Source organism: Athalia rosae, chromosome 1 (genome assembly GCF_917208135.1).
Source record: "Athalia rosae chromosome 1, iyAthRosa1.1, whole genome shotgun sequence".
Lineage (NCBI taxonomy): Eukaryota > Metazoa > Arthropoda > Insecta > Hymenoptera > Athaliidae > Athalia > Athalia rosae.
The window spans coordinates 11250708-11277987 of record NC_064026.1 but is presented as its reverse complement, the minus strand read 5'-3'; the positions used below and the strand labels follow the sequence as shown (position 1 = coordinate 11277987).

At 40.7% G+C, this 27280-nt stretch overlaps 5 protein-coding genes and 1 long non-coding RNA gene across 7 annotated transcripts; 3 read left to right on the top strand and 3 right to left on the bottom strand.

Annotated features, from left to right (window-relative positions):
* Nucleotides 1-16: 16 nt before the first annotated feature.
* LOC105687130 (succinate--CoA ligase [ADP/GDP-forming] subunit alpha, mitochondrial) lies at nucleotides 17-3554 on the bottom strand. Its single transcript, XM_012402528.3, has 7 exons — nucleotides 3396-3554; nucleotides 2450-2685; nucleotides 1892-2113; nucleotides 1689-1793; nucleotides 1427-1606; nucleotides 1045-1179; nucleotides 17-746 (listed from the first exon to the last, which is right to left on the bottom strand). Exons 1-7 carry the CDS (start codon nucleotides 3430-3432, stop codon nucleotides 666-668), a joined length of 996 nt encoding a protein of 331 aa, XP_012257951.2. The 5' UTR covers nucleotides 3433-3554; the 3' UTR covers nucleotides 17-665.
* Nucleotides 3555-3612: 58 nt separating this feature from the next.
* On the top strand, nucleotides 3613-5065 carry LOC105687137 (INO80 complex subunit C). The gene is made up of 4 exons (XM_012402534.4): nucleotides 3613-3778; nucleotides 3993-4187; nucleotides 4271-4338; nucleotides 4426-5065. Exons 2-4 carry the CDS (start codon nucleotides 4007-4009, stop codon nucleotides 4555-4557), a joined length of 381 nt encoding a protein of 126 aa, XP_012257957.1. The 5' UTR covers nucleotides 3613-3778; nucleotides 3993-4006; the 3' UTR covers nucleotides 4558-5065.
* Nucleotides 5056-7032, bottom strand: LOC105687135 (prostaglandin E synthase 3). Its single transcript, XM_012402532.3, has 4 exons — nucleotides 6876-7032; nucleotides 5745-6138; nucleotides 5428-5603; nucleotides 5056-5341 (listed from the first exon to the last, which is right to left on the bottom strand). The coding sequence occupies exons 1-3, from the start codon at nucleotides 6890-6892 to the stop codon at nucleotides 5475-5477; spliced, it is 540 nt and encodes a 179-aa protein (XP_012257955.1). The 5' UTR covers nucleotides 6893-7032; the 3' UTR covers nucleotides 5056-5341; nucleotides 5428-5474.
* A 34-nt stretch (nucleotides 7033-7066) lies between these two features.
* Nucleotides 7067-8079, top strand: LOC125499709. The gene is made up of 3 exons (XR_007276676.1): nucleotides 7067-7254; nucleotides 7534-7675; nucleotides 7917-8079. It is a non-coding gene; the product is annotated as an uncharacterized LOC125499709 (long non-coding RNA).
* A 5455-nt stretch (nucleotides 8080-13534) lies between these two features.
* On the top strand, nucleotides 13535-25229 carry LOC105687086. 2 transcript variants are annotated; one of them, XM_012402450.3, is made up of 9 exons: nucleotides 13539-16701; nucleotides 16772-18410; nucleotides 21912-22000; nucleotides 22078-22157; nucleotides 22248-22372; nucleotides 22585-23052; nucleotides 23159-23488; nucleotides 23803-23955; nucleotides 24036-25229. In XM_012402450.3, the coding sequence occupies exons 2-9, from the start codon at nucleotides 16869-16871 to the stop codon at nucleotides 24456-24458; spliced, it is 3210 nt and encodes a 1069-aa protein (XP_012257873.2). In that variant the 5' UTR covers nucleotides 13539-16701; nucleotides 16772-16868; the 3' UTR covers nucleotides 24459-25229. The 2 variants fall into 2 exon arrangements, with proteins under 2 accessions (XP_012257872.2, XP_012257873.2); XM_012402449.3 differs by having other exon boundaries at nucleotides 13535-18410.
* LOC105687088 (pancreatic triacylglycerol lipase-like) lies at nucleotides 25101-27278 on the bottom strand. The gene is made up of 6 exons (XM_012402452.3): nucleotides 26552-27278; nucleotides 26363-26466; nucleotides 25947-26254; nucleotides 25766-25861; nucleotides 25449-25694; nucleotides 25101-25355 (listed from the first exon to the last, which is right to left on the bottom strand). Exons 1-6 carry the CDS (start codon nucleotides 27038-27040, stop codon nucleotides 25282-25284), a joined length of 1317 nt encoding a protein of 438 aa, XP_012257875.2. The 5' UTR covers nucleotides 27041-27278; the 3' UTR covers nucleotides 25101-25281.
* Between the last annotated feature and the right edge of the window lie 2 nt (nucleotides 27279-27280).

Here is a 27280-nt window from a genome sequence, read left to right as displayed (position 1 = left end):
CACGTACATAAATAAATTAGCATGATAAACCGGATACAATTTAATTCTTAAAATAATTTACAATATCGACCTCTGTACATAAATAATTATATAGTTTGATATTCACGTTTTGTAATATAATACACATTAGGTTTTACTTAAATGGCAAGCCAGCAAATAGAGCTGCACTCATCCCATTGTAACGAATAAAAGTTACGATCCATACATCAACAGGTGTTATACCACAACGCTCAACGATGTGCCTCAACAAGCTTAGGAAGAATGTAAAAAATAAATCGGCACACAGATAAAAAAAATACCAAACTCAAGATAAATCAAAACCTATGTATTCTTGAGATACTACCGATAAATGAGTGGAATTGTATCACATATTTCAAAGAATGAAATGTGTTTCGAATTGTTGTCATATTGTAGTGTTTTACATACCGCAAACAAATCTGACAAAGAAATATAAATATTCTCACATACCATAGGATTCAACTTAAAATGAAAGTTTATTAGCTCTTTTTTCTTCAAATAACTTCTACAGTAATTTCTCATCTAGTGTGTACCGTCCACAGTTCGGTGTAGTTTTCATCCGTAGCTCAGACGTTTTAAAATGACACATATATACGCAGGGATGACTAACTAAATGTATATATTATATCACGAGATAACTCATTTAGTTAGACAATACCGAGACGAGTCATCTCCTTCAGTAGTTCGTTACCCATTTGGGCAGGGCTCCTCGTTACAATCACTCCAGCCTAAAAGTAATAAAAAAAATAAATCTACTTTCTACTTCTACGTTATGCATTGTTAAATATAAAGCGTGATGAATGAGTATTCCCTGTTTAGAATAATTCATATGTTCGAGTTGAATAAAAAATATTTTCGAGATAACTTCAACTCATCGCATTACGAAATATGTACTTCTTATATCAGTTATGCTTTTATCGTTAGAGACCGTACAAGTCAAAGTCTACTGAACCGTGTAAGAATCATCACCTTTGCTCTGAATAACTATAACGCAAAATCATATCTAAGCTTAGCTCTGTGAATTACCTTTTCGAGAGCGTTAATTTTATCTTGAGCTCCACCCTTTCCACCTGAGATAATCGCTCCGGCATGACCCATTCGACGGCCAGGGGGGGCAGTCAATCCAGCAATGAAAGACACCACAGGCTTAGCCTTTGCACCCTACAATGGAAAAATTCAATCAATCGAATGCCACGAATCATCGGAGTTCAGTTCAGAGTGCTGTTCTCAATGTTCCACCTCTATATTTACATACTGATATTTCTCCAATTTTGTTAAGTGGTATAACTTATTGCCATAATTTTATAGGGCATTTGGGTATCACATCATGATTATGTCTGGAATAGGATAAGGACGGATTAGGTAAGGAAATAGGGAGGGATACCGATAGTTCAGAACAGCGACCAACAGTATTATGTTCCATGAGGTATTCAGCAGCCAATTCCTCAGCGCTTCCTCCAATCTCTCCAATCATCACAATCCCTTCACATTCCGGATCCTGGAGGAACACTTCCAAACAGTCAATAAAGTCCGTTCCATTGAAAGGATCACCACCGATTCCTACGCATAGAGTTTGCCCAAGACCAGCCTGAATGGCACATTTTGATTATGAAAATTGGTACAAATTTTACATGTCGACATAACCAGATAATAAATATTAATTTGCTCACCAACGTCGTCTGATTTACGGCTTCATAGGTGAGAGTTCCAGATCTCGACACAATACCGATTTTACCTTTTTGATGAATGTGTCCAGGCATGATGCCGATTTTGCACTAGGATAGAATATCAAAGCCAATATTTTTAAAGTACCCAATGAAGAATATTTCTGCATAAAGATTTAAAGAAAAAAAAATGACATGCGCAGCATTACCTGTTCGGGCGCAATGATTCCTGGACAGTTTGGTCCTATGAGCCGCGACTTGTTCTGCTCAAGAAGACGCCGCTTTACTTTTACCATGTCGTGTTGTGGAACACCTTCAGTAATGCACACAATCAGAGGCATTTCTGCATCCAACGCCTCCATTACAGCTGCCGCTGCACCAGGTGGGGGAACATAGATCACTGAGGCTGTTGCACCTGTTGCTTCTTTAGCCTGAAATATTAGTCGAATGCATGAGGACACTTATGGATTTGAGATCAAAAATAATACGTTAAAATCTTCGATAATTTCGATAATTCAAATCACGCAGGAGTCAATACGGTTGGATAAAAAAATTATCATTATCACTACAGATCAACAGATACTCTAGCTAATAGCTTACGGTAGATAAAAACTGAAGAGATTGTTAGATACAAGCTTTACTATCGCCTATTGAACATCAAGTGAAAGATTAATTTAACTGTACATCTAAGCTTCAACTGATGATCAAATATGAATAAATCAGGTAATCAATTGAAGATGTAGGAATATAGATAGGGTGCAACAAACCTCTTTAACAGATTTAAATACAGGTTTTCCCAAATGCTCTACTCCTGGTTTTTTGGGATTGACACCTCCCACGATTTTTGTACCATAGTCAAGTGCTTGCTGACAATGGAAAGTTCCCTGCTTACCCGTGAACCCCTGGCATATAACTTTCGTATTTGAGTTTATTTTTAAATTTTTTCTTGTGTCTGTATAGTTGAATCTCACTTGTGCACGGAGTAAACTGCTACGACCTCCAACTGAAATAATGAAACTATGTAATCTGTAGGGTTCAAAGAGGGTGAGTCATACAGAAAATATGATGAAGAAGGGTGTAGATACTGAATCTACTCGTACGGTAAGAAATTCTTCAATAATGGTACAACTAAATAATTGGATTTGCATGACCTAACTGGACTGAAATCTTATCAGTAATGTAACATTATCATTTTCAAGGATTCAGGACTCGTAATAAAGAACTATTTAGTCATTAGATGAGATAAATAAAGGATGCTGTAGCGATTCAGTTCGTGCCTATTGTATGTAAAGGGTCAATTCGCCATTCGGTTAGGTACATAGAAGCAAATAGGCAGAGAAAGTACTCAACAAACTTATAATGGATTGGATTCAAGTGACTAGAGAAGTGTAAATCTAATATATTGACAGGGAAGACTAATGAAAGAAAAATTCTGTCATGATACGTCAGATGATAGGAGGGATCATTGGGCAACCTGATACAGTAAGGGTGTGAGTACACAAAGAATGTACATATATATATTATGTAACCCAAACGAGACAATTGTCTTTTCAATCGGCAACATCTAGGTCAAGAGCAAACCGAATCTACAGGATTAAAATAAAACTGGACCATACGAGTATATAACGATCACACTTGAGGGTCAATTTAATTTAAAATAAAAATCTATGATGTAAGGAATTGCAATGGGCATATTACAGTAAGGAACAATACCTGTGATTTTTGAAAGATTCCTAACAGCCGCAGCCATTTCAATGAATTGTTAAGGGTAAATTAATTTCAGAACAAACTACGAACTTGACACCATAGACGAGAATGGACAGCCTACTGCCTGCTACTGGTTAGTTGGCTACTCGTAAAGGGCTAGAGAGCACAAACTGTGGTGAATTTTTTTATGCACTCCTTGATTTGAAGTCCGATAAGCATGCTAGACGTCGCTACCAACGAATTCTGATCTGTAATTCTTATACTTAACCTAAAGGCTACTGAGGAAGTTATTCGTTACAATTCGTTACATACTTCTTGAGACATACCCCGAAAGGACGATTAAATTAATGAAGAAAAAAAAATTGGTTGCATACGACAAAACAGAACTTGTGAGTATTTCCTGTAAACTTATTGTAAGACCTAGTGAAAAACATTGATGTTCATAATTCTATTAAATTTGGCATTGAATCATTCAAAGATTGTCGACCCCCAAGACCTCGCAATGATACGTTGAATTCTATTGGATTATATTGTTGTCACAACTGAAGCACGTAGATTTTATTCCTTTTGTCATAATCAGTTGACTTTTGCCCTGTATCTCAGATAAGCCTGTAAATATGGTGAACGAGGAGCCTCCTGTTGAACCAATCAAGAAGCCTCAACCCACTTTCAAAGATCCAACATTTCATCAAAAATTTCGCCCAATTAGTAGTTCTGGAAAAAAAAGAATCTGGAGATCCCTGAAGCAGGTACTTGCTCAGGAGCGATCGCTGCCTTGGCCCCTGGGGGTTGTTCATTGTAAGATCTATTTCGTTTCATTCAAAAACAAATTCGAAAATATTTTCACAAAATGCGTCCAAATATGGCAATCTCAATTTCAGATAGTTCGATCAATGCACCTCCAAGTTTCAAGCCTGCGAAGAAGTATTCGGATATTTCTGGACTTCCAGTAAGCATATTTGCTAAACACTCACTCTGGAAAAGCTTCAATAAAACTGAAATTTACCACAATAAATTCGTTACATTTAATTTTTAGGCAAGGTACACAGATCCACAGACCAAGTTACACTTTGCCACAGCCGAAGAGTATGCAACTGTTCGAAGCCTGCCTATGGATATTACTGCTGGATACTTAGCATTACGAGGAGCATCTAGTATCGTAGGTTGAATCACTGATCACGATCATTGATGATCGATCAGGAACTTTGTTGCGTTATTGCCGATGATCTTTATTACTAGAACAATGATAGGAGTAAAACTGATCTAAGATGTAAACACCGAAAAGGTATGAGAAGACTTGTAATTTATCTTTTATGAGTATAATACTTGGAGCTATTAGAAAGTTACGTATGGTCTCTCTACAATTCTTTTCAAATGCTAGTCGAATCTGTGTTTGCAAATGGGTTTACTACGAGGTATCGAGTTATTTGTCACAAAACTTTGTACATCGATTTCGAGCAGTACGGGATTTGTAACTTGATGTATCTGTTGCTTGTTTCGCTTCAGTATATGGTGTTGTCCACAATTACAACACAAAATCGTTGTTGGTCCTAACCCACTATCATGTACGGAAGCGGGATAAATGTACTATTATGCGGAACATGAATAATCCAGAACAAATGTTCTACTTGGGTTGAAGCCTTGGAATTTTCAAAATAAAACAGGATTCCACCATATTTTTTATTGTATTTCGGTATTACGTCTCCTTAATATTTTACACATATTCAATCAATTCATCATTAAAAAAAGCTTGTCCATTATAACTTATTGTACGAACTAAAGACTAAAGGAGGGGTGGTGGTGGGTGGGGGAGGTTGAAAACTACTTGCTGCTCGTCTTTTTTCAACCACATTGTTATTATTTGTTTTTTTTTTGTTCCTTCCAAGTTTTCAGTCTTACGCGCACCGCATTTAGCTACGAGTTAGATATTACGTTGTTGTTGGCCATTGATTCTATAATTGCAAAAAGCATTCACAATTGAAATTTTTTTACGAGACGGCCCATGCAAAAGTACGCCAGAATGCTTGTGTTAGGTCACCATTCTTTCCGAGAGGGTATTTTTAATTCTTTTTCCACCACGCATTGTCACTCCAAGTCTGGCATTTCATCATCGTCGCTATCTGGCCCCTCGGCGTCATCTCCCAGGTCATCTAAATCGTCAAAATTCGGCTTGCGGTCTCCCGCACCCCCTAGGCCTCCCATTTGGCGCATCATCTGGAACGTGGAAATAAATCATGAAATTAAGCATGCTGCATATAGGAAACGAATAGAGTATTTAAAAGGAACATCTGCCCAAAGTGTGGCATGGAATCTTTGAAAATGCTTCCTTCTGTTTTCACTGATTTTCTAAATTACCTCTTCTAAGTCATGGCTGCCAGCACCACCGGCAGCGCCAAATGAGGATTCATCTTCGCTGTCATCCTCGTCCTGCCATTTGTTGAAGTCGCTCTTGAGCCAATGGTACTTTTGCTTTTCCTTAGTTAAGTGTGGCCAGTATGGACCCTGATTTTTTTTGGTGAGAACCAATTCAAAATTTCTACCCTTTGGACTTAGAATAGCTTTGTCTGGGTCAATTTCATCGTACAAATTGATCGTCACTTCATGGGCTTTACGTTCGGTACCGCCGATACCACGGAAGTATATGTTGTCTGGGTTGATTTGAATTGCAGGGTCTTTACAATCTTCCAAGCAAATTGTCACATATACGACGTTACTTCTTTGTGCCCACATCACTGGGGGAGGAGTCACCCTGAAGATAATCATAAAATATTGGTTAAAGTATCAGTGATTTGATTTGCTGAAATCCACAATACTAAAAACTACTGATAGAGGGCATGCCCGTTTTTTATGGCATTTTACGGCTGTAGTGGTGATCGATACGTAATTATCGAAAACAAATTATCAGTGTATTCAACCACTACTAAATTTAATTAAAACGTGGTTACATTATACCGAGGAATAGCAAGTCATAATAAGCCGGAAGTAAAAAACGTGATCGTTGTAAGAGCTATGTTCTTACAACGGACTTGTACGCCATGTGGACTAGGATAGAACGATTACATGGAGGAAGCACAATTAAATGTTGATAAGCTCAATTTATCAGAAACAAGATTCTCGTGGTCTCGTGTTTCACGATTACGAGGAACCGCTCGGCCCGTATGAAGCGTGCATGAATTCATGCGCCTGTACATGCATTTAAGACTTTGGGTGTAATATCGACCACGATATCGGATCCAAGTTAATTCAATTATTGAATAATGAGTATTGTGATAGAGAAATATCTGGTCTTTGTACCAATTTTCTAGAAATTTCGAGAATCAATAAAACCATTTTACAACATGGCGGCGTTTCGAAAGCCTACAGGGCGGCAGGCACATTTTTTCACTGATTTTCGCGCGAGTTTTTTCACGAATATACACAGAGATATTAGGACATAATCCAACTAACAGTTTTTCAGAAAATTCAAGTCAATCGTCAGCTACTTACTGTCCTTCTTGAGTCATTTTTTGGCTGCTTTTGATGGCGAAAAGAAACAAACGCACAACACTTACGTACCGCGCCGCACAACTGTCTCGAGGTTCGAGAGTGCTTTCGACATTCGAGAATTCGAGATTGAACTTCGATGCTATCGATTCGATAATGAGCGAGGGTATCGTCTATCGTCTCGTATCGAAATTGAAAAACAAGCGCAGTCGCGCCACTTATCTTCATTAGAACTCTATTGAATACATCTGATCCTGGAAATATTTTGGGTTTTATCGTAAAAATGGGATGTATCACGACAAAATTCATTAACCCTATTACCGGGGTGAGCACTTGTGACAAAAAGGGGTTCGACGCATCGGGTTTCATTGCAATAAAGTCTGTAGGTATTCGATATACTTTCGAACTTCGTTTCATACACCACGAAATTTGAACTGCATGATCTTCTTTCTTGTCTTTCCATTCTGTTTATTTCATTTAAAAATTGAATAAATAATGTATCTTTTGGTCGCAAAAAAAAATTCGCGTCATCAGAACATATATTTATTCAGAGACAGGATGATGAACAGTTCCGTGAAAATTGAGTCACGCTATAATTAATTAATTACACATCCTCGATTTTCTACCACCACGCAATAACGACTATGATACATTTTGTCAGCAGTAATAATAAGCAATTCCATCATCGGAAGAGACAAGCCTAGATAACTGCAGGAGGTGGACGGCAATTGCAACAGCTATGAAATGTGGGATGCACACTTTGCAAACACCCGAAGAAAAAAGAAAAAAACCACCAGGAAAAGGTAAAAAAGAGTATAATAAGCATAGGAATTCAGAACTTTCCCAATCTACTGCGCACCTTGTTAGCAGGTGCGTGTTGGCAAAATTGTTTCTCATTTACACGAGAAATTGTTCGATCAGATTTGTAACGATTCTTCCTCCAAACTGTTTCATATTTCAAAGTCCTCTGCCATTCGAGATGCTAGGAGGCTCAGACTGTCCGACGGACAAAAGCATCGATCTTTATTCTTTGAAATTTTTCAGAAAGATGACCGAGAGAACGCGCTCATAATTTCAACGAACGCGTGTGCACGATGCCCGAGTGATGGCGATCGGACCTCCTCAATGATACCAATACGGACGGAATCCTTTTTGGCAAAACTCTCGAATCTTTGGTTGCAGAGATCGCTAAGAGATGAGAAGGTAGTAGGGAGGGAGGGAGGGAGGGACAGCACTTAGATTGTAGGTCACTTGCAATGGATATATGGAGGGGCTGTACCCTTCTGGTAGCGACGATCTAACTGGACATACAGTAGGTTTTCCAGTCTCTTTCTCCTCCGGGTTGAATCCAGGTGACGGATAGACAGACCGCCGAGCCGTGGACGTCCATTCTTTAGTATATAAATGATCATAATAAATCGTATTTGCACAGCGGCTACAATATCACGACGCACCGATCAACAGTAAACGCGGCGTTTCATTTTATATATTCCCCTGTCAAGATCACTTGCGTTAAACCAACTTATTGACGCATAATATCATAGATTTTATCGACGCGGCTTGTTCATCTCCGTATGATTCGAATGAAAATTTTTCGATAACAACTCATTCTCTTCTTCGGTTCAATGCGTGTGGGATATCGAGTAGTATACAGTGATCATCGGTGGTACGACACTACGGTTCACAGTGATCAACGATGCGAAGTCGAGTGTTTTATTATTCTAATACGATGATTATAAATCTCATCTTGGATCTGAAAAATATTCATTAACTTTTCATTTGAGAGTCAATTGTAAGTGTTCGTGCTTCTCAAAAATTAACACCATGTCTACAAGTTCGCTATTCTACAAGGACAAATACGCCGTGAGTATCATTATTATTATTATTATTATTATTATTATTATTATTATTATTATTATTATTATTATTATTATTATTATTATTATTATTATTATTATTATTATTATTATTATTATTATTATTATTATTATTATTATTATTATTATTATTATAACAATAATGTCTCAATACGTAACATTGCACTATGCACGTTGTTATTGTACATATGTATATATACAACGTGTGTAGTATATGCAAAGATCATGATGCATCGGGTATTGTTTCAATAATAAACTATACGTGTATAGGTATATAGTAAGTATATAGCTATATGTACAAACATCGTGCACCTGTGCGGTTATTAATTACACACTGCATAATTAATTACCCTCGTACAAAATGACTGAGTTAAGCTTTGATCAAAATAATAATATATGTTAATTAGTTGAAGCGCGCCGACCATGCTGCATAGGTGATAAATATATAAATTTTATGATTTGTAATTATTTTCGATGCGAAATAGAAAGTATGTTATAAATGTACATATATATTGATGTCAGATGTTGAAAAAAAAGCAAAGAAAAAAGAGACATATATATGTGTATTTATAATCTTTGATTGCATTACAAATTTCAAATTCAACTTTCATTAGCGTTAACGCTTCTTATACTTGGTTTTTCTTTTTTCGTTCTCCTTTCATGCCGCGGTCTCACACTTAGGTATACATGTATAGCTGGTTTTCGTATACAATATCTTTAGCGAAAGATTAAATTCTAGCCACGTGGTATTCATGAAAATATTCAACCAATTGCGAAATGATGCCATTATCGAGGGGCAATATGTTTTTATCAGTTACCTAATCTTGTGTTTTGATACGAAGCTGCGCGATTCGAGTGGAGTTTCGAACTCCGTTTGTAATTATATTTTATGTATTTGACGTACGCGTACGTACGTACTTGGATCAATCGCGCGCGGTGCAGCGATAAAAATATTTCCCTAATACGCAGAATTTATGGAGATTGAAAAATCTTTTGGGATGTTGTTGAAAAAAAAATTGAGAAAACTTCGAGCAAAACGGAATACCAATGAGAATCAGGTTAGTCCTATTTCATCAGATTAATGCCATTCGATTAGAGGTATACAGATAAATGAACGCCCGCAGCGCGCATCGGTATCGCGATTGGATCGGACTGGATTCGATTTGAATTTATTGACGAAGTGTGAAACGATTTTCTTCGTGGTTTACTGCGCTTCGGTAAACGATTACCCCCTGCACATTTCCATCAAAGTATTTGCACATTCGTATCTAAGGTATGCCCCCGTAACGCATTCATTCCCACGAGTCTATTTTAACAGTACTTAGACCGCAGCAGCCTGCTTTTAAACGCAAAGTTCAACCGGCTTCCACTTCTCTCTTTCTCTATACCTGTATATTATACTTTATACAGTACTTACATAATTACGGATTGGATAAGAGATTATAAGAATTACCTACGTAACGCGTCGCTAGTCTAGGCTGATAATCAAAGGGCCCTCAGGGGTGAAAGTCTTATGTCAGAGGTTTGCATCTTATTACGCTGGACCACTGCATCCCACGCAAATAGTCAGCGTACGTACATACGACGTACGGAGACGATCGGCACAAAACGAGACGAACGTGTATTTCCACGCACGGAGTACCGAATACCTGTAGAGAAAATATAAACGCGTCTGTACGAATATCTCCTTTGAATTTACGCAGTAATTTTATTACAACTATAGTTATATACGTACCTGCATCAGCTGCCATCGACTGTCTCTGGAAAATTACATAAACCGAAGTAATTTCTCTCCCATGCTGCAGTTCGATCAACGACTGTATGGATTATTTTCGTATGCGTGAATATACACTCAACACGTGTCAATTGATGCATAATTTATTCAAAAAATCTCGATCGTTAAAATATTACTTTTCATTTTTAACACGTAGCTCAATTCATATCTATATATTTCTCCCGATTCGCAAGACATTATAATATTGTTGCGTAAAAATTTTTATTTTTCACGTGGGCGATATCGACGATTGGTTATAAAATTGGTGGAAAAAAAAAAATAAAAATATGCGCACATAATTTCGCCGTTCGTCAATTGCATGACTGAGTAGCGAATTTAATTTCGATCACCCACGATACCGCATCGCAATCGTCTTTTATATTATACATATATATATTTTCTTTTCCTTATTCAGGTATAGAAAAAAACCTCAAATAATGAATCATCTTATCCCATCAAACGGAGAGATTGGTTAAACCGCGTGATTATACGATGCATTACAGAGAAACGGAAATGAACTATGTATACACGGCGTAGAAGTTAGTCAACATTTTCAACGTACACTATAAATACAAAAATAAATATAATAATCTCGATATAGAATCTGCGGTATTGGAACTGATTTCACCAAATAAATAACATGTTATCGATATTTTTTTTGAAACTCAAATACTCAAGAATATCGGTTGAAAAAAAAATCAAATAAAAATTCACTCAACAAATATTTGCACGAAACACGATTACGGATCGAACGGGACAATATGAAATCGGTATCTAATCGTCCGTCCCTATTACGAACTTCGTCTTTCAGTCGATAATAATTTCTTTTTTTCTTATTCAATTTCCTGCGCACAGGTACACAAAAGTGGAACGTTAAAAAAATAAAACTACGTAAAGACTATGCGCGGGGCGCGGTTCCGCCGTTAGTTCGAACTTTTTACGACCACGGCAAAGCGAAAGAGTTTTTAATTCCGTAATAAAAATGGTAAAAATTCTTCACCGTATTCTTAGTGTATCCGTACAGATGTAAGTAGGTATGTATAATACCTCGCTATGTACCTAATTGTGCGGTAAACGTTGCTGCATTATCATGTTTAAAATCATCGAGTACAACAGCGGTTATATATCCCCGATTCCACGCACTCGTATGTACGGCGTATAACGACGAGAATGGCACGAATATGTGCGGTTATAATGTATTCATGAATTATGGTGCATAAAATGAGGCGTGCTCATGCATCGGGCGAATAGAAGAACCGAAAAGGTAACGAAACTGTGTCGCGTCAAACGCGATGGAGCGCCGCCGCCATTATGCGTGCGTTAAAGCCGCTACCGCGATGCACCATAATTTTATACATTTCATAGGGACACGTGTGCACCGGCGTTGTGTGGGATAATGTACGGGATCTACGTGCAGCTCATGGACACGGACGCGATACGCCGGCAACTTATGGGATGGGGGCCAGTGATTGTGAAAGAAAGCCCGGTTCCGGCTCCCCATCGTCATTTCCGGTCTGTCCTTGCGTCCGTCACGTCCTCCGATATACCGCTATTTTAATAAACCAGTACGTACGTACGTACGAACAACAATATCCTAAATTCATTCGATCATTGTATTCCATACCGAAAACGCATCTGGAACACGGATAATACCGTAATCCCATAGCTTTTTCTCACAGTTGAATCGACCGATCGTTTTTTATCCGTACGATTTTTCCGAAATAGGAAAACGCACCGAGTTCTTCTGGAGTTATTGAAGAAAATGAAAATTTACAGTTGCAATTCGCCTGATCTTCCGATTAAACTTTATCAGCTATAGCGATTGAAATTGAAGTCTTTGAAATTTCGATGACGAACGCGTTGCGGATGGATTTTATTTTCTCGCCAATGATTCGGATGCATCGAATTTTCGCTTCAACGATTCCGCCGTTCGGGGTTTTTCTTCTTCTCGTATAGTTATATATACCGGGAAAGGTGTTGAAAACGCGAACCCCGTCCGGTCATAAGATGGTGGCACGACGTCATGGTGCGTATATAATGACGGATCGTCGTCTCGTTGACCCAATTATACACCCGTCACGTTTTAAAATGTGAGAGCAAGCCGCCCAGTTTTTAAAACTCGTCCCTTTTTCTTTTTTTTTTTCGCGACACCGCGTTATCCAACAATACGTATCGAACGCACACGCGTACAGAGAAAATTTCTCTCCAATTTCCATGGGAATTATAATTTTCGATTTATGAAGCACACTGCATTTCATATGCGTGCGTTGTACACTGTACGTACATATATCAATTTTTTGCTGTACCACGTTTCCAGCACACACGAGAATATAATCTCAAGCGGAATATATATACGTGTTCCAAAAACATATAATAAAGTACACGAGATAACACATGTTCCGAACGATACTATACTCGTCTAATTGCGTGTAACGTGCGCATGAGAAGAGACTCGACGCGAGTTTTTCAGTATCCGAATGCCGAATTAATACTAATATTGTTATTATATTTTCTTTCATTTTTCTACGCAATAGGGACGACCGCGATAAACCGGAGGCAAAACACGTGAAGTGAATAATATAATTGATTGTAATTTATTTCATCTCTAAAAAAAATTTTTCACATATACGCGAGGAATTAATCGACCGAAAATATTAACGGCTCCGATGGCCGGTATAACTGCTCGCCGCAGAACTAATGGATTTTTTATTTTATTTATTTATTTATTTTTTTTTACCTTCTGTTTTATTTTACCACCTGCAGATGAGACTTTCCGTTTCTAAACCACCGCGACTCGTCGGGTCCGATTCAAGCCGCTAATTCTTCCCACGTGCGAATCGATCTTCGAATTTGGAAAGTGTGATAATGTACACGATACATCGGGCACGACGTATAGATAGATTCGTGAACCGGTCCCGGAGTTGGACCACTTTTGGGAGTTCTAATTCTTATTAGCGAACGAAAGGAGAGGAAAAAATAATACCTGTACCTGAAGAAATTTGCAACGTTAGAGGAGGAAGGAGAGAGAGAGCATAAAATCGCCAAGTTTTAAATTCGGTTTAACGCTGTCGTTGAGACGGCATCGAAATAATATCGCACGTCTCCGGTGCGCGTTGCAACGGAATGTTCTTCGGGTGTTTCGGAATTTGCATCTTCCCTCCCGGAGATCCTCTTCGTCGTCGTCGTCGTCGTCGTCGTGTCCCGGAATTAGACGACACCGCGGCTATGTGCTCCCGGTCTCATTCTTTTTGTCAAACCGAAACCAAGGAGAACGGAATGTCGTATATCCGTAGCTATTTACAATTCTTCATCTGGTCGTCTCCGAGATCGGAGCGGTCATTGGCCGTCGTCGGCCGCATCTGCGCTGCCTTCGAACGAAGAGGATGACGAAGGTCCCGGAGGTGGGAATCGACGAGCGAAATTAATATTTCGTCCTCAATTTTCTCCCTCGCGACGATTTTCGATGGATTTCGGAGTTTCGAGACGCGCAAAATATCACCCTTATGCAATCGAGGCTGCGCAGCGATAGCACGTGCGCGTTGCACGACTGTACGCGCGCGTGCGACAGTGTATAAGCGCAGAGAGGGCTAAATATAATCACCGAAGAACAGAAGGTCCGAGGAAAATCCCTCCCGCCTAGAGCGTCGCGTATATCGCGACCGAGCGAACCCACCGCTCGTCCAAAATTAGAGAAATTTCACTGCAACGACCATTAACTTACGAAACGGTTATTCCCGAAACAGTCGGGTTTTTCGCGTCAGTTGACCGTACCGATCCCTCGGGATAACGCGGCGGAGGGGGAGGACCGAAGCCCCGCCAAAAAGCGAAACGGAATTAAAAAGCGAAAGAAAGTCGCGCGGACTCTAGCGATCCAGATTTAATGAAGTGTCGACCGTACCCACGTATATCGTGTATGGTTAAACGTGAATTTTGGTGAGCGGGGCGATCGTGAAGCGCGTCCAATCGTTTGATCGCGTGAGCCGCACATGCGGTTCACAAGAGATCACGAGTGCAGCGGTGCAACGGCGTTTATCGCTCTCGGCTGCAGCATGGAGAGGATCAGTACGTGTAGCCCGATCGGTCGCGTTGCACACGTTATTTGCATATGACGTACGGTACGGTACGTGCGCGTACTTCGAATCGGCTGGTGAAATAGGGGAAAAAATGTGCGGTAGAAGAGGGTGACAAAAACGCGGTCCAACGAATCGTCGCAATTGAACGAAATCGTGAAAATTTTTCGGAGTAGTTCTATCTGGAAATCCAACGCTTTTGTCAAACGATAGCGCGCGTAAGACATCGCTCGGGTGTAATAAAACATGTGAAAACGTGCGCAACTAATAGAACAAACATCGAAGACACGCCGGGGAGCAGCGCATTTACGTCGTACAGCGTAGTCGTGCGTAATCGACGTAATCGTGAAGGAAGACGATCTGCAACGCTCGACAACCAGGTTTACCTAGTTCTGCAGGGCGTGCGGTGTAAATCGAACGTGACGAACGTGCGCCGCGAATAAACACTTCGATACGTCCACCCGTAAACGCGATATAGTTTACAAAAACGATTTACGATGGTGAAAAATGTTACGTATCAATCGCACGGGCGTTCGGACAATATCGAGTGAATTTTTAATTGGAATGACACAAATTTACGTCGTTAATATCGCCCTCCCGAGCGTTAGTTCAGCACAGATAACACAACGCGCGGTGAATTACAAGCTATTATAATAGTGTTTGCTCAGTTGTGTAATTTCGAGGTCCCACGGCTGGTGTTTTAAGCACGTATATATAAACCTGTACACGTACACGCGCGAACACCCGAGAATAGAGATTATTGTAATGTACGTACGTCTATGGAGGTGTTAAATGAAAATTTTGCTCGATGTTTCAGTCGCTCTGCCGCGAGTTTATAATAAAAAAGCTGCAGCGGCGGTCGCGCATAGAAATTTTCGGCGTAGCTCGGCCTTTTCTTAAATTATTCCATTTTATACTTTCATTGTAATTTTACGCTATTTTTCTCACTTCCACGCGTTCGCTAACACTGGATACCGGTCGCGAAATTGTATCACCGAAGAGAACGAAAAAAAAAAAAAGAGAGAGAAAAAAAAAAAATAAGTATAATTGCCTTTACAACCGAGATCAAGGTTGTTCGTCGAAACGTATACATGTATAGGAATAGACGCGGTTACGGAGCTGTATACATGCACTAGAACCTCGCGGGCAGGTCTTCTATGATATTCTACATCGTGTGACGTCAGAAACTCCGATGAAAAACAGAATAAATTTTCCAATGTAATAATCACGATATTAATCACACACCGCTCGCTTCTAAGGAACCGAAACGAATCCAGTCAGAGATGGTGTAGAAAATTGAAAAGAAAGGTGAAATAAATTGAAACCCTTCATCGGTGTCGATCGTTTGAACATTTTTTAAAAAAATCTAAAAGGACGATTTACACAACGGACAGAAATCGAAGCGCACAGATCTGTGTATTGTTCGGGTATAACAAAAACACCGGCCATCAAGGGATCGTTCGTAGGCATAAATGTTATTGCGAGTTTCATCTACGTTTCAAATTCATCGGTTACGAAGAGTGTTGTATACGTGATATTGGATTTCAATTCTGTAGTATAAACCTTGCCGTATCGCGTGTCGCATCGGTCTCGTTATAGTTGGCTAGATCGTCGTGTCTTTGGGGGAAATAATATCTAGCCGCTGCTCGTATACTTTGATCATCGGGTTATACGAACGTCGTACGTCTCATCGAATCATGCACGGAATTTGTCGCACAGGTCGTATCGAACCGTTTACCTTCTCGGCGGATGATTTTTGCTAGATAGAGGAGCAGCGACTCGATCACCCGCGCTGATCGATATACTATATCGGCTACGGGCATCCTCATTTTCGCTCGTTAACTTAGCAGGTAAGAGCGAAACGGCGACAATTATTGTTGTACGAGATACAACAACAACGTTGGCATTCCATACGATGAGGATACCGCGGACGTCAGTTCCTTCCTCCCCGTGTCAAACCGCTGCGATTACGTCACCGATGACACAACTTGCAACCGCGTAATCCGAGTTGATGAAAAAAAAAAAAAGCCAACACGGAGTGCAGCTAACAAGATAGAGGCGGATACAGAGGAAGTGGAAGGATAAATAAAAAGCGCGCCGAAAAAAAGGTCAGTCGACAGGAATTATGAACGAAGTTCGACAAGTTTGGACGTCAATGAGATCCTCGAGATCTTGCAGATCCGCATCGTTGACGGAAGGTGACGACAAACGAACCACCTGGTACGACTCGCCGACTCCTGTGATAGTTCACAACCGCGACTTCGACGCGGTCGGTATGGAGGCGGTGGTGAAAAATGCGGAGAAATCGGGGGACGCGGACGACGAATCGGACACCGGGGTTGTCGAGGAGGTCCTTTATCAGAATAACGTTGAAGCAGCTCTGAACAGCTTGAGTAAAGTTTGCGCGGAACCGTTGAAATCCGAACTGGAAACGGACGTTGCGGCCAACGTCGGATCCGGGGATGAAAAATCGGCCGGGGAAAGGAGACGGCACAGTTCGAGCATCGAACTGACGGCCACGAGTTCCTTGAAGGTCGACGAGGACGGTATGCCGCGCATAAGTTTCAGCTTTTTGGGCGCCGGAGAAGCGAAACCCGGCAAGGCGGACCTCGTCGTAACGCGATCGAGCGCCGGTCCTCCCCCGGAGGAGGTCGACGACCCCGAAGAGACATTGAAAGTGGACATAGTGATCGCTCGGGACGAGCTGTACGATTTTCCGAAGAGCAGGGCGCCGGTGGGCCGGCGGGAGATAAAAATCGAAAGTTGCACAGCGACGATAAGAGGCCATCCCGTCGACGACGAGGAGTCGCCGGAGGACGCCCAAGACGAATGGTACGACGTCCCGAAATCCGTAAAAGGGGTCATCGGCGTCAGGGGGAAAAATTCAGGGCCGGAAGACGGAGACGAGGAAAAGCGGAACTTGGACTCCGACGGGATCCCGAACTCGCCGTCGCCGACGTCCGGTCGACCTCAGGTGGAATCCGAAAGTGAACGAAACTCGGGGATGCGCGACGGTGTTCTTTCGAATTCCGGGTCGTGTTCGGACGTCGAGAGCATCGACGGGTCACCGGACGCTCGCGAAAGCATCCGAGAAAGACGATTGAAACGTCAGAGGAAACGGCTGGGCAAAGCCTGGGGCAAGATGCGAAATTGGTTGAAAGAGGAGAAGTCGAAAATCGGGGAGGTCGTCGCGAGGCACGCGAAGATGCAGGCGGTGGGCGCTATGAGTCAGGACGACAACAGCGAGAACGGAACGGCGACGGTGCAGGGGCTCAGAAGTCAGAGCGGATCGTACGACCTGACGCGCCAAAGGAAATTCGACGTCGGTTCGATCACCAGGGTGGAGGAATTCGGGCTTTCCTCGGTCTCGGAAGAAGGTCATCCCTCGGATACGGAGGCCCTGCGCGACGTGGACGAATCCGTGGTCGATACGACACGAGTAAATCGATCCAAAGATGAGGGGGAAACGGGGGAAGACGATCACGGCAAATCGCCGGAATCGAAGAAGAGCGCGGTCGAAAATTCGTCGATCAGAGGGCGGGGAAATCTACTGCAGAACTCGTTCCTCCGCAAGAAGACCAAGAGTTCGGAGAATATTTTGACCGGGACAAAGCTCAAGTTCACCCCGGTGTCGTTCAGTCTCGACAAGCTCTGTTCGGACGGTGAGAATGAGGAAAACAATGCAGCCAGCGAATCGGACACATCAAAGGAACATTCTACTGGGAAAGGCGCTGGCCTAATCAAGAGAAGAATGTTGGGGTCAATCAGAGGGCTAATGGCGTCTACCCACCTCCTGCAAACTCACGAAATAGATGAGGTAATGGAGTTACACATTCAGGTTATCGTTAATTAGCGCTATTACCGAACATCAGTTCGCAGGGGCGTATTCGTCCGTAAGAGGAACGTGTATAGATATGTTTGATTTCCAGAGCACGATGGCCGTGCCGCGTTATCTTTGATTATCTCATTAACATTTGCGAACAAACATCAAGTTTGTCGCGTTGCGAGAGAAAAAAAAAAAAAGAGGAAGAAAAACGTTGTTTTCTCAAGAGGTAACGCCTCGCTTTGACGAATAAATACATCGTTACATACATATTTCCAACCATGCATACGGGTGGGGACTGGGGTAGAGACCCGTGTAGAACTTAATTGTTATCAAAGTTCAGTCAACCGTTAGTACAAACGTTACATATTCTCGTTTCGAACCGTCGATCGGTTGGACGAACAGTCTACGATCGGTTACTCAATCGGCGAATCGATCGTCGAGGAATTCTACTCCGGAATATTTAAAAATCAACGGTCGTTCGAATCGCTCCTCGAAACGTCGTGCGAAATATTAATCGAACGACAATAAGGCGCGTAACCGTGCGTTCCCGCAAAGTAAAAGAAATAGTCGGACGAAATCAAAAATCATTGTATTTCGTGATAAAGAAAAAAAATTAAAAAAAAATAGCGATAATCGTTGTCGCGGTCTTCGAAGGAGGTATCGACGAACCGCATTCCGGTATACCCACTTGTATAATTGCGTTTCCCACTGGATTCGAGTAAAAGGGGAAAACCTTGAGTGTCTCCGGAGTGAATCGATCCGAAGATAAATGTTGACGTGATAACGACAAACGCGATTGAAAGACTTTTGGTTATTTTTTTTGAAGAGAAAAAGCAAAAAATAGAATCAAATTACAGAGCGTTTCGCACGTACGTTTCAGCTCGTTTCGAAGCTAGTGCGTTGTCATGGAAAGTGTGGGAAAGTGGTGTAGAGAAAATATGGCTGTATTCACACGCAGACACAAGCACGTATACAATTTATATTCCAATAGATTTACGAGTATAATTCTCCTTGAACCTTCTCGCGTGACGGTTGCTTGTCTCTACGACGTCTCAACGTAACTATATGTGTATAACATAGTACTTGATACCGTCAAACCCGTGCCTATAAGTATATAGGTACTGTATAATTGTGTGCGAGAGAAATTCTATTTCACGAACGTGTGCAAAATAAAATGTAAAAAGAAAGCATTTCAAGGATCGTATTCGCCGTTTCTGCGGGGTCAAACGCGACCACATACTCTATCACACGATACTCGCGAGCGATTTTATTTTTTCCCTTTTTTTTTTTCTCTATTTTTTCTTCTTCCAATCGACTTAATTTAAAAAATAAACTGAATTATCTGTCACGATACCCTCGAAATAATTAAGTAAATTACAAAGAATTTATTTATCAGATTTATTTATTCTTGCTTTACACTTTTTTCCATTTGTTATTCGGTGGTAAGTTTTTAGCGTGAAAAATTTCAACGTCTAACAATCGTCGGCCGTACCGCAGACTGTGTTTTATAAGAGTATTTTATGTATACGCAAACCGCCAGAAAGTATTTTCTTCGAAAGTATACTCATTGCATAGTTAATTTTGTTACAAGCCAGCGACTATACAATCGTAAACTGTAATTGTAAGATCATAACGGCTGAGAGTATAATGACGGTAGTTACTCTCCAGTGATTCTTATTCCATCTAATTTTTATCCCGCTACCTATAAGGTAGTACAAACGATCGGGCTCTTCTTTATTACAGCGCGAAGATGATGATGATACGCCGATACGCCGATTTCTATCCTTCCGTCCTCACACGAATTTTCAGGTTCCATTTTTGATCTGAAAAAAAGGAATATATATGTACATCGAAAAAACGCAATCAACCCGTTAGCGTTATTATTATTTTTCGCAACCTCTTGTACGTAAAGAGAAAATGACGGGTGCGGTATATAGGCTAACATCTTCAACGTTCCTTATATCGCCGTGCAATTGAGAAGGAGAAAAAAAAAACTAGGCTTCGCCTCCAACCCGGATAATAAAACTAGATTTTTCTGTCACTCGTTATCCGAACTGTGATCGGCCTACCGTATCGCATTGGATCGTTGTAAGGTCGTCAAAAATTTTACTCAAGCATGACCTACCGGGTGTCCTCTTCAAATTTGCGATCAACGGCGGATCGTGCCGCCGTTGCGGAGGCAAGAGCCATTTTCGTTTCTAAATCAATTTTTTTATTATAACGGCTCTGTTTATCATCCGGAGCACGATCGTGATTTTTATTATTTTTTTCTGGTTTTTTGCAGTGAAATGAAATATCAATTCACTCACCAGTTTAACACAATTATGTCGGAAACTAGGAGAGCCGGAAAAGAATCGTGGATTTTTTATAGATGAGGCGAGCGAATCGGATATAAATCCGGGAGTGACGGTATCGAAATCGCAAAGTTAGCTCATTGCCTGTTCTTTTAATTATTTCTGGTGTATAGCGTGTAAAAAGAAATGAAATACACTTTCACGAGTTTTGCGACACCTGAAGCTGTTCGCCGTTGTTAAATAAGGTGGTTATATATAGGAATTATAAAGGTGATCAGCAAGTATTTTTAATTGGCGAGAATAGCAGACGATTACGAAACTGTGATCAATTAATCGGTTCCGATGCAGCGATTAAAGAAACTATCGCTGATTTTTTTTCACTCTAATTTCTGGTTTTTCTCTTTTTCTTCTTATTGTTTTTGTTAACGTTCAATAAATTTCGCGATAGGTCGGTCGGGCTTAAACTCGGTCTGCAATTTCTCTAGGCGCCAGAAAATCTGAACGAGTAACGGTCGTAATAAAGGCAGTGAAACATTTGACCCGGCACGAAATGCGGTTACTGTCCAGCTTCTTCGTTGATCAAGCGTACTGTAATAGAACCGGAGGATTATTTTTTAAACGCTACTTTTTTCTAAATAGAGCAGCACGTTATTATTTTACTTTTACATATCGAGATATGTACCTATATACAATTTAACTACTCTCGCTCGTAGATGTAAACAAGAAGTGGACGTGTAGCTTGTTTAAGTTTTTTCATCCTTGATGACTGGGCAATATTTTATCTTAGATCTGTACCACCGTCGAAGCCGTCTCGTAGCCGTCGTAATTGAAACCTATAACAATTATATTTAGTGCGGGCTTACGTTCGAGAACGGAAATCTAACGTTCAGTTTCTTGCAAAATAAAGGGGATGGGGAACGTGTGTCTGTTGTTCTGTTTTATGCAAAAGCTTCTATTATTCAACATTTACGGTGGCGAATTACAATAATTGGAAAACAGCCAGCGAGCGTTCCATTTTCTCGGAAGTTTTCAAACAGGATGTAACGAAATTACATGTACCTAACCGATGCACTTTCCCTCAGGATTGTATGGACCGAATCGTACAAGCCTGAAACAATCGCGTATACAGTTCGGTTTGTTCAAATTCACCGATGAACTGACGTAGCCGAGCTAATAATAGGGAATGTCTTTGCTTCAGGGAGGTCAAGGCGGCTTCGAAGATGTCCGCAGATACGTGAAACAGGGCGGTGACTTCTGCAAGGAGCTAGCGGCAATTCTACACGAAAGGTACGAGCCCCAAAAATTTCTGATTTTGCACCCACAAGAATTGTGATAATAATCAGGCTTTCGCATTTTTATCGAAGGGCCGAGCTGGAAGCGACCTACGCGAAGGGACTCAGTAAACTAGGCGGAAAATTGACCAAAGCTTGCTCCAGGGAACAAGGTACGTGACGACATACGTATGTTCATACAGTTGTAGAAAATCAAGTGGTGCGAAATATTCGGCGTAATTATGCTATCTGATGTAATTTAGGTGGTAACAGTGCGGGGAGCGTAAGCGAGGCCTGGAGATGCATCGGGGAGGAAATGGACGCAGCTGCCGAAGCCCACAGGGTGTGGGGCATCGCTCTTGGGGAACAATTAGCCAAACCGTTGAGGGTAAGATAGCAATGGCGATTATATTATATTACGAGGAATGATACACCTGTACGAGGCTTGAGAAGGTGAAACCGTGAAAGCGGGAGAGGAATTCAATTGTAAGAATTGATAAGCTAGCGACGCGCTGGGTGTATAAAATAATGATCAAACTATGTACGTTCAAGTACGAGGATTTCTCCTCGTATAAGAGTATAAAAATGTCGAATGTTCAGGTGGGAGTAGCCGAGGCTCAGGGACGGGCTAGAAAGGTGATAGAAAATTCGGTGGATAAATCGGCAAAATCGTTACAAGAGTGGAGAAATGTCGCTACGAAGAGCAAAAAGCAAAGTTTTTCTTGCGCCAGGGAGAACGAACGCCTCCAAGATCTCGCTAGAATACAATCCATGAGCCAGGGTCAACAGAATAACAACAAATTGCAATCCAATCACCAAATGACGGAAAAGGAAGCCAACAAATTAGAAGCCCGACGAAGAAAGTCCGAAGATGCATCGAGGAGAGCTGACACGGAATTCTATACCATAAGCGTGAGGGCCGAAAGAGCTAGACTGGAGTACGAAAGCACGATACGAAAAGGTGCAAAGCAGATGGAATTACTCGAAGAAGAGAGACTGAGCGCTTTGAAAGATTTGGCTAACGTTTACTTGGCACATTTACACGCGCTGTCACCACGTCTTCAGCAGGTGAATATTAATAATACGGTCTTTCTTCGTTGGGATCGTTTCGCTTTGAACGATTGAAGAGATAAAGATCATCGTGTTATTTTGATTTTTTTGTTTTATTTCGCAGAGCTCGGAGCGTCTAGATACGCCAGTTCATAACTCCACTGTACTGCAGGACATTGAAATCCTCAGGAATCTTACCCGAAGAATCGACAACAATGAATCTACGAACGCCGAACAATTACTACCAGATTTTTACGCGGAACACGTTACTTTGGCCATGAATAGGGAACGAAGAAAGCAGGCACTGGTCAGGGTGCTGCATTTAATCAGGCAGGATTTGGATCGGGAAAAACGAGGAAGAGAAGGACTAGAAACCTTGCACAGGGCATTCATAAAAACACCGGCTTTTGCCGCTGACGAAAGCACTCAAAACGTCACGGAGAAACTACATCACGTACGTATTTACGGCTGTTGCGCGATACGATTATTTTTACCTGATCTGATTTAAAGAAATCGATTCATATTTTTACCCGCATTATGAATTTTAATTGCTCAATCGATCATTATTCGACACTTTTACGCAAACAACCTTGATAAAATTCTGTTGAATGAAAGTTGATATATTTCCACCGACCTTGCCTCTTACTTACAATATCTGTATCAAAACATAGCGTACGTGGGTATAAAGTAGCCTGATTATACGTAATTTATATGGAGAAATCGCGACCTTGTAATAAAATTGAAACTTCAATGAGACAATCATTTCAGATGCGCTCCATGCTGACTTACTTAGAAGCTGCGAGGTACAAAGTTGGAGGTGCATTGTCTGAGATCGAGGGTGGAAAACGTGGCAAGCATCCCTTGGCGCAACACATTCTAGTTTCGAGGGACAGACAGGGTCTACAGCAGAGCGTTCTCAAGGTAAAGCTTGAATAAAAACAGGAAATATCGACAGTTTTCGACAACGTTTTAGTCCTAAATGAACCGGTTTCACGTTGTAGGTTCCGAACTGGGTAAAAAACGAATTACCGGAGCAGCTACAAGCGAACCAAAATGATTTAGACGATCATTTAACAAAGGATCGCGAAACGGACAATCGCGATTGGGCAGACAGGACTGCCGGTGATGGGAACTCGGAAAATCCACCGGATGAAGAAGACTTCAGCGATTTTGATGAGTTTAGCAATCACTCTGAGGATAATAACAACCAGGAAATTGATACGACTAACATAACGGCGAAAAATAATAGATCGGAACAATGCCGTGCGATATATCAATACTCGGCTAATTTGAACGACGAATTGAGTCTGATTCCTGGAGACTTAATAACCATTCATGAGAAGCAGGCGGATGGATGGTGGGTGGGCGAATGCAGAGGAAGGACTGGTATATTCCCTGCAACGTATGTCCAAGTCATCCATTGAGTCATTTCAGCTAGACGAACAAAATATTAGAATTCGAACTGACTCGTATAATTCAACGCTCAAAGGATTATTTGGGTGTACATACAACTTTTGACGAGACCGAACAATTTGAAAATCAAGATTTTTATGTTGAGTGAAATTATTGAAATTAACACGATCTAATTTCGATGTATTTTTTTTTTGTGGGTTGTAAAAGATAATGATGAAAATGGCATCCGTAGAAGGAACTGAAAGTTAATCGCTCAACGAATAACATAATTCTATAATTCTCATTTAAAATCATTAGTTATTGGGTGCAAATTTAGGAGCGATAAAACGGATATATGCAAAGTCTGATAGTCGGTAATTAAAATAGCAATTTTCACGTTGAGGGAGAGAGACTTGGAACGGACAATGATGACCGTAGTCATAACTCACGCCGTACAACCACAAAATATACCTGCTGATTGTAAAAACATTAGTAGCGAAATAATTTGACCATAAGCAATGCTGTACTCATCCATTAACAATCGTAGAGCCCTCACTTGGTATTTATCAAAGGTGAACAATTATTCATTCAACAATCTTAACGGTTCATTAGTTATATGCAGTTTATAAATGTAATTTAAAAGACAAACGCAACCAAAAACTGTACACTGTATATAATAATTACAAAAACGAAATTTAATTGTATATAGTACTATAGTGTGATAATACATTATTGATATCATAATTATTATTTAAAAGACAAGCATGTTTAATGATAAGTCAATAAAAGCATTTATTTACGTATATTGGCGAATTTCGTATCCAGGGAATTCTCTCAAGCCTCAGATCTTCTTATCTAATCATCCAACTCACCTGCAAGGTCTTCTGTGAGGTAAATGAGATTTTCTTTTCCGAACCCGAGATCGCCAACTAAAAATGTATGGCATACATATATTAGGTAGCATTTTTTTAGCTGTACTGCTACAAACAAAAATGATGACTGAAGCGTCGTTGGACTATTACCACAAAATGGGGACCGCTCAGCAGTTGCAACGTAGAAAGTACCACGCTGTGGATGCTCTTCTGCTGTAATCCCCATTTGAGAACAGTTGTTTGCAGCGCATGGTAACTGGAGGGCATGTAGTGCACCCCTATAGGTCATGTCCCAATGGTGTGCCCAAAAGGTGCAATTGTGCGATGCGGCATTGATCAATGATTCCGTGAGATACATGTAGGAACGACCGTGACTACATATAGTTTCTTCAATTTCTTGAAAACGAATTTCGTATTGTTAATAAGATATTTATGCAATTATCGATTAAGACTGCGTTATGTCTCACTTGATTTTGATATCGGTAGGTAACTGAAAAACGAAGTATCCAATATAAAGCAGCCCGGCTGCTTCATGCCCCCATTCGGATAAAAATCGGCATGCCCTGGAAGAATCAAGGAGTGATTTCAAGGGGTACATCTCATTGTCAATGCTGTGAAGCTAATTATCAAACATTAGAGAATGCAAACCTATTGCTGCTGGCAAACCAAGCCCCAAACGCGATAATAGGCGACCGTTCGTGTGGATGACGTCGACAAATGGTGCGTCTGTTTTGTCTAATTGCATAGTTAAATCGTTTGCATTGAAACATGGTTGCGCAGGATCTAAACCAGTTATTCTTTTGATAATCCACTTATCTTGTGCACGCTTAAAGTTGTGGGACACAAAGCCACATATATGAGCTCCCAAACTGTGACCTACCAGATGGATAGGGCCCCAATTGCTCGAATCTGTGTTACCACTATCCAAGGTGGAATTAACTATCTGACCTAGGAACCTTGAAGAAATTAAAATTCGTGATAATTATTCAAAAGTCTATCATTACCTGTGGATTTTGGCAATATTTTACAGCTGAAATTAAGAACTTGAACAGGTAAAAAGAAACCTCGTAATTTTATGGCCAACAGATTTGGTGAGGACAACAGCCTTGTAGTAATTCCACGAGTTCCCTCCAGCACTCCAATCAACGACGATAACGTTCACGTCACCCTATGCGAGATTTATGTAACATCTCAGAGACCAGTTTGTCAATCAAAGAGTTATGCACACGTTTATCTCGATGATCTTTACTCACCCACAAAGTGAAAGCCTTTTCCATATTTTTAATCCAGGTTTCATTACTGTGTGACAAAAACCCGTGAACTATGATAACGGTCCTCCTTTCTATTTGAAAGTCGGTCCATTCCAAACCAAATTGTTTTCCAACTAACACTTCGACTCTTTGGGGTTGTTGCCTCGATGTTAAGTAAAACCTCACATCCAAAGAGCTGCATTCTTTGCAACTCCCGACCAAAAACCAGTGCAATCCCCATGCAACAGTAGATCCCAATCCGAAACAATCTATCTCATCTCTTCGAAGAATACTTGTTACATTTTTGTTTCCTGTTGTACTCGATTCGTTGGTCCAGTTGCTAGTAATATTTTCGTCATTATCCCAATGGTATCGTATCAGACTTCTATTTGTTGATATTGTGAGATTATATGATGTTACAGCATCAGAAAACTTATCAGCAAAGAGTAAACACGAAATGATACCGAACAAACATATGCGAAGCACAGTCATATTGACATGAATGCTGCTCTTGAAATGTAATCTTATGTTTGCAATTTCCTATTACCAACAAAGGAAACGAGTAGATAAGACAGGACTTTGTCATATGACACCACAACCGAACAGCATAAACGCAGTGGAAATGACTCAACTAATCACGTTTAGACCCTGTAATTTCTGAACTAGTATGGTTGACGGAATCATTAAAATATCATTAGAAAAAATACCAGCTCAATTGATTATAAATCGAAT